This window comes from Ambystoma mexicanum, chromosome 9 (genome assembly GCF_040938575.1).
Source record: "Ambystoma mexicanum isolate Mex_15411 chromosome 9, UKY_AmexF1_1, whole genome shotgun sequence".
Lineage (NCBI taxonomy): Eukaryota > Metazoa > Chordata > Amphibia > Caudata > Ambystomatidae > Ambystoma > Ambystoma mexicanum.
In genome coordinates, this window is record NC_090931.1 from 555428212 (window position 1) to 555447019 (window position 18808).

General features: G+C 46.6%; 1 protein-coding gene across 5 annotated transcripts in view; it reads left to right on the forward strand.

Moving 5' to 3' along the window:
* TRIM37 (tripartite motif containing 37) overlaps positions 1-18808 on the forward strand; it is a 1981866-nt gene that overhangs the window by 574964 nt on the left and 1388094 nt on the right. For all 5 annotated transcript variants that reach the window (XM_069615157.1, XM_069615154.1, XM_069615156.1 and 2 more), the window contains one exon: positions 1312-1434. In XM_069615157.1, the coding sequence (XP_069471258.1) occupies positions 1312-1434 (123 nt within the window). The remainder of the gene's footprint in view (positions 1-1311; positions 1435-18808) is intronic.

The window sequence follows — 18808 nt, forward strand, 5'->3', positions numbered from 1 at the left end:
AAATGAGACGCCCTTTTGTCACCTTCGGAGGTGCAAGACCAGGCCAGCAGGCCTCCAAGGCCTCCATATCCTGCTGGATGGTCTCGGCCATCAAAGAAGCATACGAGGGCCAACACTAGCCGCTTCCAGCGATCATGCACGCCCATGCAGTCGAGGTCAAGGCAGCGGCCATCGCGTTTCAGCGCCATGTCCCTTGGATAGTCATAAGCAGGGCGGCCACTTGGTCCCCTCCCACTCCCCCTGCTTTCTGCAAGCATTACTGTTTGGATGCCAGCTCTAGATTTGATGCCGCTTTCAGACAGGCGGTTCTCAGGAACCTATTTGCTTAAGGAAAGTCTCCTCTCCACCCTCGGGCTACATTCAGTTGTAATCGCCCATGCAGTATGGAGAAAAGGGGACAGGATGTAAGAGTAATAAGTTACTCACCATTGTGACTAACGTAATAGTCCCCTTTCATCCATACGTTCCACCATCCTCCCCCCTAATAATACTGGTGTCATTAGGCAATGTTAAATCTATTGTCGACGTGTCAAAGGGGACTGAGGTGTGGCGCCAGAGCGTGGAGTCTGGGCAGCGCATGGTCCCAGGGCCGCACCCCCAAGCACCTCTAAATTCTAAGGGGAAGAAGGTTTTTCTGGTGAAAAAGGTTCCATCTCCCGTCCCTTGGAAGGGACGCCCATGCAGTATGGAGGAAAGGGGACTAAGGACTGAGAGTAAGTTGGTCACTACATTGAGTAACTTATAATTTTCTCTCTCAAAATGTGCATCTAGATATTGTAATTTTGAGAAGGAAGCACATATTTAGTTCACTGGGCTCAAACTGATGTAATTTTGCCAAGATTTGTTTATACTCTTAATTTCATGCAGTCAAAATTCGAATCTGCAATGGAGCAACTACGTTTTTATAGTCACCCCAGCAGTTTACAGGCTTACGTAACATTAAAACAGACTGCAACTAAGTAGATACAAAAATTATTAACATTTTTCTAATCCTGTCATACAAAATGCATTGCTTTTTATGTTGGTAATTGTCAAATGTTCATATAAGCCTTCATTATTTTCTGCAATGACTTTTTCTGATGCACAGTTCTCAAGTTGTGTGATCAACTAATCCTATGATGATTTGCGTTTTCTTCCTTTTTTATTTGTAGTTCTAGATTTGCAATACACAGGAAAGCAGATCTTGCATTGGTATTAAGTGGTCGCTATTGACGCTGTACATCTTAAGAGTGGGATGTGGTGCAGATTACATCTATAATGTTTGCAAGTTAACAAAGTAGCATTTTAATTTGTGTAATTTCTTTATTTTAGCATGGTGGACATACTTTTAAACCGTTAGCTGAGATCTATGAACAGCATGTTACAAAGGTTAATGAAGAGGTGGCAAAACTTCGACGCCGACTTATGGAATTAATCAGTCTAGTGCAGGAAGTGGTAAGGAGAAGAACAAGTGATTGTCCATCCTTTTCAGCAAAATCTTTTGTAATTTGTGTCTTTTTTTCTGCATGTAGATTGCATTGTATGTTCTATGTCTGGACTGTTTTTCACTCCCTAATTGAAGGGGAACCAGTGGCGCCCGCAGACATTTTTTGTAGGGGTGGCCTGATGAGGTCACTGGAAATCTTGGGGTGGCACACCAAAATAAACACCTAAGAGGCGGGCCGGCCAGCGCTGGCCTTGGCCACCCCTTGGTGGTGCCTCTCGCTGCGACCTGGAAAGAATGGGATAAGCAGGGGACTACGAGCGACCTGAGCAGGAAGGGGACCAGAGCGCTTCCTTAGCCAATAGCTAGGAGTCCTTACTTGAAACATGCTACTGGATAGAGTGGACCATGATCCTTTCTGAAAACGTCCCCAAATGTCTCACCACACTCAAAATGCACAACGGTCAGAGCAATCAAATCATAGGGTGAGCTACTGAGAAGAGACAGAATTGCATTACACAGGCGAAGCTGAAAACCAGTCAAAATGAGTCAGCATTGTGAGTGTTAAACTCATGGTGCTGGCAAGCTAGGAACATTACTAAGCAGGCATCCACACACTATAGCACCATTCCTAACATGAGCCATAAAATGCAATGTGAGTTCAACATTCGAAAGGAAAACGTGACCTTTAAAAATGGAACTCAATACTTCAGCACTTTGAGCATCATATCTGGGAGGCTGCTTCATCCTACATTTTGACTGACAAAACACAACCAATCGGAAGCAGGTTTAAAAAGAACATTTTACTCTTGAGAGCAAGGATAACCAATCCGCTGCTGGATGGTGTGATTAGAGATGGAAATCCAAACACAGAGGGGGTCATAGGTGATATTCTATAATGTTGGCACTACAGAACATGGCAAGTACACCTTTTGTTGGACTTCTTTTATTCAGATTTCACACATCAATTCCTAAATTGTTAGTGACAACACATGGTGTGGAAATTGAACTATCAAAGGGTGTTCTATTAGAGAATCATAACACAGGTGAATAACCTTCTGGGCATATATGCACTCAAATTGCCAAACTACTCTGAAAAGCAGCAACGCTTGCAGAGTTTCAAGTAATGGGTCGCATTCATTATTTTTTTTAAAATCGGCTTTTACTGAAAGGATCAAAACATTCCTGTGTGATTAAACTCTAATGTGCATGTATACAATACCATTTAATGGTTCCATACCCTTTAATAGATTAGATTACATATTATTTGTATATTTTGCCACATGGATTACACCAAGAGTAGCCTGGGAGCGCTAGCCAATTACATGTTCGTAAGACCTATACCAAAGATGTGGGTAAACTAGTATAGACTTCTAAACTGCGGGAGGGGCCATTGTGGCTGGACAAATACTGGTCACCAGGCATAGCCCAAGGAGAAACCAAGGGTCATGAGTCCCAACTGATTCCCCAGAATGGTCATCATCCAAAGCGATAAAGACGCCTCCCAATATCTATAAGACTATTAGTACATAACGATAGTAACAGATTACATTTTTAGAGTTTTGCGGGTGAAGTACACATTTTTACTTTAAGTGAATAAAGTAAACAAACTAAGTTAGTAAATTCAATTATTTTATAATGCTTGAATAACAAGATTGTCTTCACAAGTTAAGCACTTTAATTGCACAGTTGCTTGAACTGTAATAGATTTAACATGGGCATACATTAGGTGTTGTGTAAAAGTGAAAGTGTTTTCCCATGTTTGTGCTAGCTCTCTCTTTAAATAGCATGTTGCAGAAAAGAAGAAAAAAGGTCCTCTCCATGAGAGGAAGTGTCCTGTTGAAAGAAATAGTGCATATGAATTGCATTGTTGTTTCCCTCTATGCTTTTGAAGACAGAATGTTTAGAATACAGTCAATACTAGTAGTTATTGACTGCACTCACATTCTGATTGGCTGAACTAAGGTCAATAACGATCTGTGTGTGCTAATGAGCAGTCAGGCTTTCAAATTATTCTACCATGTGAAACTTTGTGGTTTATTTGGACGCTTCTCATCCTTGTTTTGTATGGGCTCGTTTTAAGGCGTTCGTGTTAATATTTCTTCAATCCTGATTAATTTCTAAATTGCTTGTTTCTGTAATTAACTGGTAATGACTTATGCAAAGTGTGTGCTCATAAGGATAGTTATTCTGAGGGTTTTCGATGTTGGGCTAATTAAAGCAAAAATGCTCACAGCCACAGGAAGTCGCCAAGCAGACCTGTGTGGAAGAAATCTCAAAAAAGAGCACAAAAATAAAAACACAAAGAAAAGCACACAAGATTTGCAAAAAAAGCCATGCTAAAATGTGTATCCTCTCTGTTTCGTCCAAGGAATGTATTAGCATTGTGAGAATGCAAGGACTGCAAGATATCTCTGAAGGCAGAGTTCCTGCCTGGAGAACAAATTCCTCCACGTGCCCGCCACCAGGCCACTCTGTAGATCGGCAGCATAAACGTCCTCGTCTAAATGGGCCAGAACTATGTAAAAAAAAAGGCATTGGCAGCAAGCAATAGCACTCCCTCGACAAACTTGGCAAAATCTAATGCAACAACCAGAAATGTGTTTAATGCCAATGTAAAGATTCCGTAAACCTTAACCTGTGTGAAAGATCAAGAGCTAGCATTCACTCCAAGTATGTGAGCAAGTGCTGCTGATCCGCAAGCAGAGTCGTACACACATGAAACAAACTCTTGCACAATTGACACACAATACTTCTAGAGACGTGGTAAAGAGTCCAAATCAACTAACAGCCCTAATTTTAAAGAACACACGATGGGTCCTCCAACTAGCTATGGGTGCATGCTCTGGAGAACTGACCGGTGTCGGCCTCATACCCCTGCAAGATAATAAACACAGAACACACCCTCTCCATAAGCATACATTCAAGGTGACAATGAAATGTCATTTTGAGAACATTGGAACGATGTGGCACAGCTGACAGATGCCAACATCAATTTTACTAATGGGTATGTTTTCGATTGGCATGTTTGAGTAAAGACGCCATCTGTCAGCTTAATTGTTTAATGCATTCTCAGTAAAACATGTTAGCAACAGCTAAGTAAGGTTTAGTGCAAACTCCATTAGGCTTTGGTGTTTTGCAATGCTGCTCCTGATCAGTGCCAAGAAAAGAGAGCTTTGGGGGAAAACTCACAGTATGACTGCAGAAACCTTGCTCCCTGGGATAGCAAACTGCCCTGATAAAACACCAAACATGGACCCACACTTAACTGCAACAACTGAATAGCTGTTTCATTTCAGTGCCAACACAAGCCACGGGCCAGCTGAAGTAGAGTGATCAGGCAACGGTTTTTGGTTAGTGGCCTATTCTTGAACACACGTAGAAATGCATTGCTTGAAGTGGCTGGAACACAGGTTGATCATCGGATTGGCTTGCAGCATGGACAAATGGTTGGGCCTGCAGAAGTCTGTTGTCAGTGGCCATTGTGAACACCTTCCGGCAACCGTCATAACAGGCCGACAGCCAGTGTAGCCGGCTTCACCTCAGTGTCGGCCAGTGCACTTTAAACTGGGCGATGTTGCCTATTAATTGTACTTGTCAAGAGCTCCAAATTGTTTTACAAGTAGGTACAGAAAGAAAACAAGAGGCGTCCTGAGAAGGAGTGAGGTTGTTGGCCATCTCAATAACGTGCATTATAGTACCTTTGCCAAGCACAACGTTAATGAATGGGAAATCGCGAGCTGGACTTTACATGCAATGTATGAAGAGAAAAAAGGACTGCCCTGTTCGTTTTAAAAGGAAACGGAGCAGGTTTCAAAATACAGGGACGCTTTAGGTTGAGAGGGGGCTATAAGTACAGCAAGAGTTGTAAATAAATCGTAGCCGATGCCCCACTTTAAACTATGAATGATGGAGTGAGAATGTTTCTTCTGGCTGCTTCTTGCAACCGATCCAACCATGTAGCCAGCATGGACCCCCAACAAAGCCGGCGGTGGATTCAATTAGCCTCCCCTCTGATCTGAAGCAAAGTCAGGAAACGTAGAGACTGCCAAGCACCTGCACACCAGTTTGTCAAGATTCCACAGGGCGAGTAGCTCTACAGAGACCTGCAGTTATGTGGCATCGAACACACTCGGCAATCAGGCAGTCAATGGAGCTAAAAGCCGTGCAGCGACAATGCCGTTTGAGGGCTTGGTTGACTGTTTGCATAAAGAAGAAATCCGCTTCCACCCACAGTGAAGATAGATTCATCTGTAAAGAAGCAACACCTGAACAAAACAACAATGCATTATCCTACTAGGGGCCCTTCGGTGAGAACGCATGGACTCTTGCACACCGTCTGCAAACTATCTCTAAATGCAACATCAGTTACTGTAAAGCAATGTTTTGGTATCAACAACACGTAACAGTTGAAATAAAGACTGCTTGCATAAGCCGGTGCAGCCACACAATCTAGAATGCCATTGGCTGCTTCGTCTCTGTGCCGTCTTTTTGTTTGCACATTAGAAGAACAGCATTAAAGTGTCGGGCGGGGGGGCTTTAGCCCTCCCAAGCCCATGCCTGGTGCTAAATACCTCAGCTCTGAGGTGCTTGCCTGGGAATCACTCAATCCCCCAGCTCTGCAGTCCAGGTCTCCTACAGTGCCTGGTAGTGAACACAGCACAGCCTGGAAGCGCGAGCAAAAGCAGAAATGACGCGCTTAGGCTGACATTATTTCCGGGTCAACTCCACTGAGCATATGCAATCAGTGGGGGGCAGCTCCACTATCGTGGCTCTCTGACCCCAGTCCGAGTCCTCGCTGGGCTGCAACAAAAAAAAAATACATTTTGTTTTCGCACTGAACTGGGCATGTTATTATTGTCCATGCACAGTTCAGTGCGAGGAAAAAAAAAGCTTTTTTTTTTCGTTTTTTTGGTGGGGGGGCCAGCATTTTTATAAGGGTGGCCACGGCCCCCCCTGGCTACCCCTTGGTGGCGCCTCTGAGGGGAACGTAAGTGATATTGAGGAGAACTGTACTGGTACATCCCATTCCCCTTCCTCAATCCTTATGGGACATCCCAAGGGAATGGGGACGAAACCAGAGCCTGTTGCTTAGTAGCAGTTAATTTAAATCGTAGATCTTTCCTTGGATTGTGCCACGCGCATTAGCTCTGGTCGTCCCATGCGCATCCTTCTTTCTCCGCCCCAATGCGATTGGGCCTGTACTTAGTGGCTGGGCTCTTGGCCCCTAAATTTACCTTTTTGATATCCTCCGAGCTATGCCCAGTGGCTTCTAGTGGTTCTAGTGGCTCAGTTTTTCCTGTACCGACTTATAATACTTGTATTTAGTTTGCTTATGCTCTGAGCAATCCTGGCACCTTTCTAATGCCTGCAATTCTCTTATACAGGGTGTGCTTTGGCAAAAACCGTTCCAGACGGCTCCAACTCCCTTTATTCATGACTTCGTAAAAGATGAGTGCAACTTTTTTTTACCCAGGCACCCTGGCCAGGGAAACTTCCACTCAAGGGGAACACATCTGCTCAAGACCAGATGTCATTCATGGGACTATACCAGTATCCCGCTCATGTGCCTCTACAAGCCATCTGGCCAGGAAGTGCATTTACCACCTTGACTGGGAAGTGCCTGCCAGTTATACTTTGCGTTTCGTGCACAGGGGCAGGGGACTTCTCCCCAATAAGGGTTGTCAGTCCATTGGTACATTGCAAGCACCAAGGCCTCACTTGAGGCTAATGGTTACTGAGTTATGTCCTTCCTGAAGTGCTTCATTTGTGGGCATTCACCCAGCCATCCAGAGTGCACTACCCACAGAAAGTTCCCCTTGCAGAGCTGCCAGGGACCCATCGTAGTCTCACTAGGTCTTGCTCGCATAAGTGCAACACCCTGAAGGTCAAACTGAATGTGCACATTTGACTACCACCAGCATGGCTGAGCACAGGAAGGCCAAACTATGGGGAGTGAACTTTGTATGTTCCTGTGGCTCTGAGCTTAAAGGCGCCATCAGGAGTACAACTAGAGGCGGTCTACTATGAACGAATTCAGTGAATGTAATGGATTTTTGCGAGCTTCAAATAACAGATGCTCTGTCTGCATAAAGTGTTGTTTTTTCAGATGTGCTCCTCAAAAAAGCAGATGGAACAGGAAATCTGCTCCTGGCGATGTGGTTAAGGAGACAAAAAAGATCTGGGAGACCACAATAAATGTTCACCTTTTAAATACCAAATCGGGAACAAGTTTCCAGCAGCTAACGAGAGGAAAAATGTGGTCACAGCACCAACTCACCAGCCCAATAGACTATAGTGTCACACTCCCTAACTCATCACAAATCACCGTCCACATTATCGGGCTTGGGAAAACTTTTACCAACCCCTTCAGGAAAAAGACTGGAAGAGCCTGGGCCTCATGAGCAGCAATGTCTACTCTAACAGCGCCCTGCACCTGAGGCATACTAATGCAGATGCTGTTTTGGCTGCTTGTAATAGCAAACTGTGGAAGGAGATTGAGAACTTTGCAGTGGACCTTAGCTGAGAATGCAAGGAAGGACATTTTTGTTTCGCCTTGGAGAAGCAAGAATGATTGCGCAAAAGATGCTTGATTCATCAGTGGGGCTCTTGAATACAGGGCCTAGAGGCATATACTTGGGGCAACACATCAGAACGCTTGTCTTGCTCAAAAGTACTATGTTTCTACCAGAAGTTAAAGAGTAAGCCGGGGGCCCCCGCCTTTGATGACCTCCCCCTTTCTCACTACATCCAGAGACAAAGTTAAATAAGGAGAAAACTATAATCTTATGGCAAAGAGCTTGTCCACTGTTTCGAAACCTTCGGCAAAAAAGCTCTTAAGCAGAAAAGTGATCATGCAGTTGAGGTTTTAGAGCCCAAAATGGGGATCAACTAGGTAAGGCTGCTTCTGCACCTGTAGGAAGTCACAGAAAATGACACTACCTTATCTCAGGAAGAAAAGCTGAATAAAGTCCACCTGAACTTAACACTAGTTGGGTGCAGCATCTCTCTCCACTTAACATCTTCAGGACAAACAACATTGGACCCTCTGACAATTTCCATAGGGCCCAGTGGATACAGGATTCCTAGTTGCTCTCCCCCTCCAAGTCCCCCACTACACAACAATATTCATTGAAGCACCTGGAGAAAATTGTGAAACAAGACATGGTAGAGAGGGTTCATTCCCTTGCTTCTTCACATTGCTCAAGAAGGCGATGGCAGGGTGGAGAATAGTCCTGGATTTTGCAGACTTCAACAAGCTTCTGCCCAAGGAGAGGTTCAAGATGGTCACCCCGGCACATTTAATACTATATTGGTGAAGCGAGATTGGCTCTGTGCCCTGAATCTCCATGACTTGTACAAAATATATATATATTTCTTATGTTTGTTAATCTGCTTAGAATCACATGCTGTGCATAGTCCGACATCCAGTGGTCACTGCAGAGTATTGCATCTTGTTTTTCGAAAGTCGAAAAGGGGACATCGACATAGGCGTGTCTGTAATAGTATCCCTATAGTGACGTGTAGTGTACCCAAAATCCCTCGCGCATTGAGGTCCCTCAGATTGTTTTTTTCCGCCCAGAATTTGGTCGCCTTATGCGGAGCTCGTAAGAGAAATTGCCATCTCCCATTTATTTGACCCTTGGATGATTTGTCAGTTATTATTATCAACTTATACCACCTCCAGCCCTCTTTCGACGGCCATTCAACTTCCCAGCCGAGTCAAGATCTTCGACGCCAGTGGTTTCGACAAAGGTGATCCTATCGGCGCTGCCGAACACATGGCCTGGCCTCGCCGGCCTACACAGTAGGGAGAGTGGGGGTTGGTGTGGACATTTCTGCTTCTTTTAGGATGCCTTATCCTTTCTCCCCCCCCAGCAGGCCTCCCCGCAGCCGCATGCGCGTCTAGCGACTGGGCCGTCTTCAACTAAGGGCGCTACCACCAAAACGTCCATCGAAACGCCTCGGAAGAGGGCGTCCATCGACGGTAAGGTTCCGGCACCCCTAAAAACTATTCACGACCAGCCCTCAATAGAGAAGCTAGTCGTCGAAAGCATAGCTAGAATAGTCTCCAAAGACTCGCAGAAACGGGTGGTGAAGGAGTCACCGAAGCCTACTCAAAGTCAGGGAGACGCCGAATCTACAGAGGGGCCGGAACTCCCCCCCCCCCCCATGTTGAAGGGAAAACCCAGAGATCCGTCCCCATCGTCGGGCCCAAGAGAAGGTTTCTCAGAGGGCGACGGGGGTATATCCTCCACGCTATGGGAGAGATCTCAACGTCTAGAGACGGAGGAACAATCCTTTCCGCCACTAGACCGTTCAGGGTTATCCTAGTGGTCTAGGGAAAGATTTGAATCATGTATGGACAGGCTAGATAGGTTTGTGTCCACTTCTGAACACATTTCACCTAAAAGGCCAAGGGAGGTACTCCCTGAAGACCCTAGAGCTAGATTCCCAAGACTTTTTGACCCACTTGAGGAAGAAATAGATACATATGACCTCACTGAAGAGGATCCACATTTTCAGGAAGAGGAAGAATTCCTAAATACCGAGGATTTACAAGACCCTGTAGGGGACTTTGAGGAAGACCCAGACATTTGTGAACCACAGCCCTGGCAGTCTCCAGGGGCGTTAACAGACGCTGATGTTTTAGTTTTGCCCTCTCCTCAGACCACACTGGTCAGAGATCCTTCGCCTGTGGACGATCAACCCACATTTAATGCAATGTTACGCAAGGCAGCAGAATATTTTCAAATTGATACGGTGGGGAGACTACCCCAGAAGTGGACTTTGTTGAAAAAATAATCAAGGAAAAGCCACCTGCAAGCCAAGCCATACCTCTCCTCGCCTCCATCAAGAGACGCCTCGTTCCCTCTCTTTCTACACCTGCATTAGTTAGAGATGTTAATTCAAGGTTCGAGAAGCTTTTTAGCCCCTCACCCTCTGATCCCTTGTATATTAGGGGTCATTCCATACCAGATTCCCTGGTAGTAACCACCACAAGGAAAAGGCCGGGGGTTCCGCTATGTACTAACGAAGCACCTCCAGACAAAGAGGGGAAGAAGCTTTATGCCTTAGGGAAGAGGATTACATCCTCGGCAGCTTTTGCCACGCGTATTGCCAACAATACAACTCTGTTGGCTAGCTACGCCGATGCCCAATGGGGAGAGTCCCCGAACCCGCTTATTAGCCACTGTGACAGAAGGTACTCTGGTAAACCAGAGCATCATCAAAAACACCTTAGATGGTGCAGAAACGACTGGCTGTTCCCTAATCCAGGGCGTACTTCTTAAACGACATGCCTGGCTCAGAAACTCGGGTTTCAAGCCAGAAACACAGGCGTCCCACATCAACAAACCCCTTGAAGTCTCAAACTTGTTTGGTACGGCGGTTGATGACGCACTGGAAACAGCAAAGAAGGAACACGAACATTAAAAACTGTGAACCAAATCACGAGACCTCCTAATAAGCGAGGTTATGGCAACAGGTGCTTTTTTTCATGGCCAACGACAAAATCAACAACAATACACATCAGCCAGCAACTGGTCCTCCCCTCAGGGAACCAGTGGACAGTATGCTCAAAGAAGACAACGTCGTGGCAAGGGAAGGGGTTTGGGCCCCACTCCCAGAGGCTCCTCGGCTACAACCACCAAATGATCTGAAAGTTCGGGTCCCCTCCCATGCGTCTCCGGTCGGGGGCCGGTTAACATAATTTCTGCAAGCATGGGAGTGAATTACCACAGACCGTTGGGTACTATCAACAATAGCCCACGGTTACTGCACCGAATTCAGTCGGTCCCCAACATTCAGACCCCCAAGGGGAAGATGTCGATCTCAAGAACACCTCTCCATCCTTCTTCAGGAAGTCGAACTGCTGCTGGAAAAAGGAGCCATGCTCCCTGTATTAGATCTGCACCCACTGAACAAATTTGTGAAACCTCAAAAGTTTTGTATGGTGACTTTGCAGGAGGTAGTCCACCTGCTCTCACAGGGGGATTACCTGGCAACACTGGACATGAAAGATGCATACTTTCATATTTCAATGTTGCCGGCGCACAGGAAATACCTCAGGTTCATGATAGAAGGAAAACATGGTCAGTTCAAAGTGCTACCCTTCGGCATATCCTCAGCGCCAAGGGTATTCACGAAGGTACTGGCAGTGGTAGCGGCACACCTGCGCAGGTCGTCCATTCCGGTCTATCCTTACCTCGACGACTGGCTCATAACAGGGGATTCTTACGAAACATGTTTCTCAAATACCCAAAAGACTGTAGACCTTTTGTTCCACCTGGGCTTCTCCATCATCTAGAAGAAGGCCAGCCTAGACCCCAGCCAAGTCGAGCAATTCCTAGGGGCTCTAATTTGAACAAAGGACGGCCTCGTCTTCCCTTCCGAAAGGGTCCAAAACATGCAGTTTCAGATCCCTCAATATGTAGCCGGTCGAGAGGTGACGGTACGGAAAGCCATGCGGCTGCTAGGAATTATGGCATCATGTGTTTACTTGGTTCCTCACGCGCGCCTGCGCATGCGCCCTATGCAAGAGTGTCTCAACAGCCAGTGGTGTCAGGCCAGCGGACAATGGGACGATCTAGTGGTTGTCTCGCAAGCCTTGGTTCTCTCGCTGCGGTGGTGGTCGAGGGAAAACCTTGTCTTGGGGGGAAAATCCTTCACCACCCCCGCAGTGGACGCCACTCTAATCACAGACGCATCCCTCACAGGATGGGGGGCTCACCTATCCCATCAGACTGCACACAGAGTGTGGACTCCCAAGTGTGGCGTCCCTGGCGGTCTTCAAAGCACTGAAGGCTTTCCAGACAGACCTACAAGGAAAGACAGTGCTGATCCTCACAGCCATGTACTACCTGAACAAGCAAAGGGGCACTCGCTCTCAGGACTCTCCAAACATCTGGAAGTGGGCTCTCAAACACATGTTCCTGTTATCTCAACATGTACCAGGGAACTCAATCTTCTGGCAGAAGGACTCAGCAGAGACTTCCCTCTACCCGCAGAGTACGAATGGCGATTACGCAAAGACATCGTCTCCAACGTTTTCGCAGAATGGGGCTTCCCAGAGATCGACCTGTTCGCAAATCTGGAGAACACCCAATTCCAAGATTACGCCTCCAGATATCCCCAGAACCGCTCCAAAGGGATCGGTCTCTGGATAACTTGGGTCAGGAAAATTTGTCTACGCTCCCCCCCACCCCCCGACTCCCCTTCTCAACAAGATGGTGCACAAGATGCACCAGGAACCAGTTACCATGATATTGGTGGCCCCATGTGGGCCCGCCAACCCTGGTTCGCACATCTGATGGAGATGTCGCTGTCTCCTACAGTGAAACTACCCTGCCCGTACAACATGTTGTCACAGGACAGTGGCCAAACACTTGCATCCATGCCCACAGACCCTGAACCTGGCAGCCTGGCTTCCGAGGTCATAGAATTTGGACATTTTCAGCTCCCTCAGAGATGCATGGAGATTCTCAGAGAGGCAAGGAAACCGAACACTCATTACTGCTACTCTAGTAAGTGGAAACGGTTCGTCATCTGGTGTAACTCAAAGAGCATCAACCCTGTTGACTGCTCTCCCACACATATTGTTCTATACCTGACTCACTTGCTGGACTCCGGGTTAGTCTTTAATTCTATTAAAGTTCACCTTGCTGCACCCTCCGCCTACACTACGTCTCAACATAAGGTGTCATGGTGGAAGGTTCCAGTTATTAAAGCCTTCAGTGAGGGAGTGAAAAGAATTCACCCTCTTATATCTAACCCAGCTCCCGGATGGGACCTGAACATTGTTTTAACCAGGCTGATGGGCTGCCCCTTCGAGCCCATGCATAAAGCCACCCTTAAAGATCTCTCTTAAGACTGCTTTCTTAATAGCTATCACCTCCATTAGGAGAGTGAGTGAACTACAAGCACTCTCTCTTAGATCCCTTTGTAACAGTTCACAAAGATAAGGTGGTTCTACGCACACACACCCTAGATTTGCACCGAAATTCATTTCAAAGTTTCATGTCAACCAGTCTATAGAACTACCAACGTTCTTTCAAAACCCATCAAACTTGGTAGAAAAAAGCCTGCACACACTGGATGTGCGCAGGGTGGTCATGTTTTATATGGAAAGAACTCGACCACTAAGAAAGACTAATCAGTTCTTTGTCTCAGTGGCGGCAGGAAGAGAAGGAGATGCAGTTTCCAAATCCACTATATCTAGATGGATTGTCCAGTGCATCACTCTCTGTTACACTCTTGCTAAGAGAGAACTACCCTTCAAGCCTAGAGCACACTCTACTCGAGGCACTGGGGCATCCATAGCATTCATTGCAAATGTTCCCCTTGAGTCCGTTTGCAAGGCGGCAACCTGGAGTTCCGTACACACCGTTACAAAACACTATTGTCTAGATGCCCATTCTAGATCTGATTCCCAGGTGGGACAAGCAGTACTAAGACATTTTTTCTCTACTGTTCCTTCTCACAACCCACCTCCAACTCCGGGTACTGCTCGCTAGTCTATGGACAGCATGTGATTCTAAGCAGATTAACAAACATCAGAAGACATGCATTACTTACCGTAAAAGCATTTCTGATGATTGTATCTGCTTAGATTCACATGTGTCCACCCTTCCTCCCTGCATGGATGGAAGGAACATTGACGTCTTATCACTTTCTCTCTTTTCTGTACTCACTCACGTGGGTCATAAGGCTCCCTTATGGCAGAAAAATACAAACCGAGGGACCTCGACGCGTGAGGGATTTTGGGTACACTACACGTCACTATAGGGATAGTATTGCAGACACGCCTATGTCGACGTCCCCTTTTTCGACTTTTGAAAATATGCAATACTCTGCAGTGACCACTGGATGTCAGACTATGCACAGCATGTGAATCTAAGCAGATACAATCATCAGAAATGCTTTTACGGTAAGTAATGCATGTCATATATATATGTTACTTGGTATTTATATAGCGCCTTATGTATCATTGCTATGACCTCAAAGCGCTGGTAAGTTGAACGCCCTCGGGAACCGCAGTTCAAATCAGGAGAGAGAGAGAGAGAGAGAGAGAGAGAGGGAAAAAAAAAAAACGGATATGTGTGCAGCTGGTGTGTTTGTTGCTTGATAGCTGCTTCTTAGCGGTAGGTGTGGTGCTGCGGAAATCAGTTGGATGTGTTCAGTCTGGAGGGTGGACACCCAGACTGAGTTCTGGCTGCGTTAGGCCTGAGGAGACACCTAAGCTAGCTGGTATGTGCTCAGCTAGTTGTGTTTTATTAGGATGATGAGGTGTTCGTGAGGTCATGTTAGTATGAGACCAGCTAGGCCGAATGTGTCCTAGTATAGCTGTGTCCTAGTTGAATGATGGTGTATAGGAGAGAGTAAGCGGAGTAGTGTGATATGGTGGTTATCAGTAAAGCGCCTGCAACCAAGCACGAAAGCGGGAAAGGAGGCGTACATAGTGGCATACAAATATAAAGCAACAGGATGGATAGGGTAATCATGTGATACAGATAACATGGGGATACACGGACATATACATAGCATAGATAGGAGGGTACAGAGACATATCAGTTCCATCCATATATAATATTTCGGACGCTTGTGGAATCTGCTTAGATCACATGCTGTGCATAGGCCGACATCTAGTGGAAGCTGCGGAATATTAGTTGTTGTTTTTGAAACTCGAAAAGGGACGTCAACAGGGCGTGCCAGTAATACTATCCCTAGTGTGACGTCCACTGTACCCATGATCCCTCACGCGTCGTGGTCCCTCAGATTGTTTTTTTCCACCATTCTAGATGGACGCGTATAGCGGAGTTCCTTTCGGCTTAAAGCCATTGACTATTTACAATTAGCGATTAGTATTTCTTTCTATCCTTTCACGACCTCCGAAACACCACGCCGGTGAAGATGGAGAAACTGCCCATTGAAAACTACCGCGACGGACCGTTCGGCCTTGGAAGATCACCCCGGGGCTCGACCCCATACAGTAGGGAGAGATGGCGGGTGGGGAGGCCATTTTAGGATGTATATACTCCCCTTTCTACGCTTTGTTCGCCCAGCTGCCATAGCCTGTAATTATGGAAAATACACCTTTTTAAATTCTGCCCCAAGTGTATTTGCAAATTCCCATGGGTAGAAAAACACTTAGTTTGTAACTTGTTTCTCCTAAGAGACCACGTTCAAACGTCTTGTCGAGCGTGCAGGCTCTTCAAGCCAAAGACGTTAAAGGACCGCTCCACGAAACGCTGGGCCCACTACGCCAGACAGCTCGAGGCCATGGAGGTAGAAGTCGCCTTTAGCGATGGCCGCGACGCCGCCCTTTCGGATAGCGAGGGTGACGGAGTAGCTACAGCTACCCAAGCGCAGGCCCCGACCCCATAGGACAGGCCGGCTTGTGAGGACTACACCCGGCAGCGGTAGAGCAACAAAGACACACACCACTAAGCACATAAACCCAGGTCGAGACTCGACATATGGGTTGAGTGATCAACAGCGTTAGACATCCAGGGAACGGTCCGCTGATTCCCAGTACTCTGGCCAATCTCGCTTGAGATCGCCACACGACCTCGCCCAACCGTGGAAAGACTGCAAGGGTGTCGTTCGTAAAACTCCCTCTGAAGTTCAATCGTCGGCGGACGAAGCCTCTGCCCTTCCCGCATCCAAAAATCGATGCTCGTCGTCAGATATATTAGTAGGCCCCAAAAAGGCAGTTAAACACACCTCTGGGCGGGGGGGGAACCATCACAACAAATCCTCTAAAACTCCTCATAAGGACAAGAGCCCTCCTAGGGATAAAACCCATCCGAAGGAAAAACCTATGGAATCCAGGCCCATAGAGAAACGTAGATTCTAGGCCTATACCTCAGAAGGAAAACTCTAAGGTGATACCTCCCACAGATGAGGACTTGGGACTTTCCCCTCAACCTGTGGTGATCCCAAGTTCCAAAGAATGGTCTTTTCAAGATATAGACAGAGTGATGAGAAGAAGGACCTTTATGGGTAATTTTTTCGAGAAGAAACCTGATTACCTTCAGTTTTTCCAACCCAATCCCCCCATCTCAACTTCCTCTGGTTCCCAAGCCTCTGCTATACCTTCTCAACCCCCTTCTAAGAGGTCTTGTACTAATGTTCCTTTACAAAGTACATTAGTACACGACCTCTCTATGACCCAGAATCAGACCACGAAGAAGATGTCTCCTTTTGTAGAGGCAACTGACCCTCATTTTGATGATGAGGATACAGCTGACCCTTATTATGGGGATGACGAGGAACAAGAGGCTTACCAAGAAGCCAATATGTACTCTATAGATTCCCCTCTTAACCAAGACACTCCATTTGTCGATTCTCCTATTGATAATCAACCCCTCCTCAATGAAGTACTAGCCAAAGCGGCTGAGCACTTTCGGATTGACACCCAGTAGGTACAGGAGGATAAAGACTTAGCAGAACAATTCCTTGGGGACAAAAAGACAGTGGCCCAGTTTATCCCACTACTGAAATCAGTGCAGCACAGAATACATCCATCTTTAGAAGCCCCTAATCTCACACGGGCCGTAAACCCACGTGTAGAGAAATTATTCAGACCCGCACCTTCAGACCCATTATATATTAGAGGGCAACTGAAACCAGACTCCTTAGTTACTAGGTACTACAACTAGAAAAAGAGCGGGCACACCCCTTGCTTCCTCCGAGGCTCCACCCGATAAGGAGAGCAAAAAGATTTACGCCATGGGCAGAAAGGTCACCTCCTCTGCGGCTTATCAAACCAGAATAGCGAACAATGCAACACTATTGGCTAGTTACAACTGCCACAAGTGGGAGGAAATGTCTACTTTACTTTTGTCTGCCCCAGAGCCACTCAAATCCTAACTAGCACAAGTGGCTGCAGATTAGAGGGCAGTGTCTAGCTGTCTCCTTAAAACCAATTTTGATGCGGTGAACAATGCCGGAAGAGTCATTGCGCAAGGGACCGTTATTAAAAGGCATGCATGGCTGCGCCAGTCAGGTTTTAGACCAGAAACGCAGGCCACTCTAATAAACATGCAGGTTGAACCTAACATGCTCTTCAGTAAGGCCGTAGAAGATGTCCGTAAAACAGCAAAGGACAAGTATGACCCGCTTAAATCACTGTTTTTGAGGCCAAAACAAACTCTCAACGAGGATCCAGCGACAATCAAGGTCAGGGTTCCTCCTGGGGAAATAATGAAGGCCAGTCCTCCCAGGGCTATCCCAGAGGACAACGCAGAGGTCGTGGTCGGGGAAGAAGCCCTGCTTGAGGTGGCACACCACCTCAGAGCAAGTGACATTCCGCTTCAGGTGCCCTCCCATGCTTCTCCAGTAGGGGGACGCATTTCCAGCTTCACCCACGCATGGGAGGTAATCACCTAAGACAGATGGGTGCTGTCCACAGTAGCCGGCAGATACTGTATAGAACTAATCCAACGTCCCCACAACCACCCCCCACGACAGAAGATCCACTCAGAAGAACACCAGCGTATCCTTCTCGAAGAGATAGCCACACTTCTATTAAAGGAGGCCATTGAAGTCATCCTGGCTAACCAGGTAAACGGCGGTATTTATTCAACTTACTTCCTTGTGCCAAAGAAAGATCTAACAATGCGCCCATTATTAGATTTGCACCCTGCAAACAATTATGTCAAGCCACAAAAGTTCTGCATGACTACGCTACAAGAGGTAATCCCTCTACTAAAAAAGGGAGATTACATGGCAACACTGGATATGAAAGATGGCCATTTTCATATTTCAATTTTCCCAGCGCACAGAATATTCTTGCGTTTCAAGATATCGAACCAGCAGTACCAATTCAAGGCGCTGCCCTTCGGAATAGCCTCAGCTCCAAGGGTATTCACAAAGGTACTGGCGGTGGTGGCAGCGCACCTACGCAGGGAGGCAATCCCAGTGTTCCCTTACCTGGATGACTGGCTCATTACAGGGGAATCACCCCTGATTTGCAGACAAAACATTTAGAGAACTATCAACCTCCTCTTTCAATTGGGCTTTTCCATCAATGAGAAAAAGTCAAGCCTAGTGCCCAGCACTTCAAAACAGTTCCTAGGAGCTGTCTTAAACACAGAAGAGGGGTTGGTCTTTTCATCAGAGGAACGAGTAAAAATGTGTTACTGCAAATACCACATTATCAGGCCGGCCGCCAGATAAGGGTGCGCAAAGCTATGCGTTTAATAGGCATGATGGCATCTTGCATTGACCTGGTTCCTCAAACGCGCCTGAGCATACGACCCATGCAGGAGTGGTTGGAGAAACGGTGGTCTCAGGCAAGTGGTCAGTGGGATGATCTAGTGGTCGTTTCGCCAACACTTGTACAAAATCTTCACTGGTGGACAAGAGAAAATCTAACGAAAG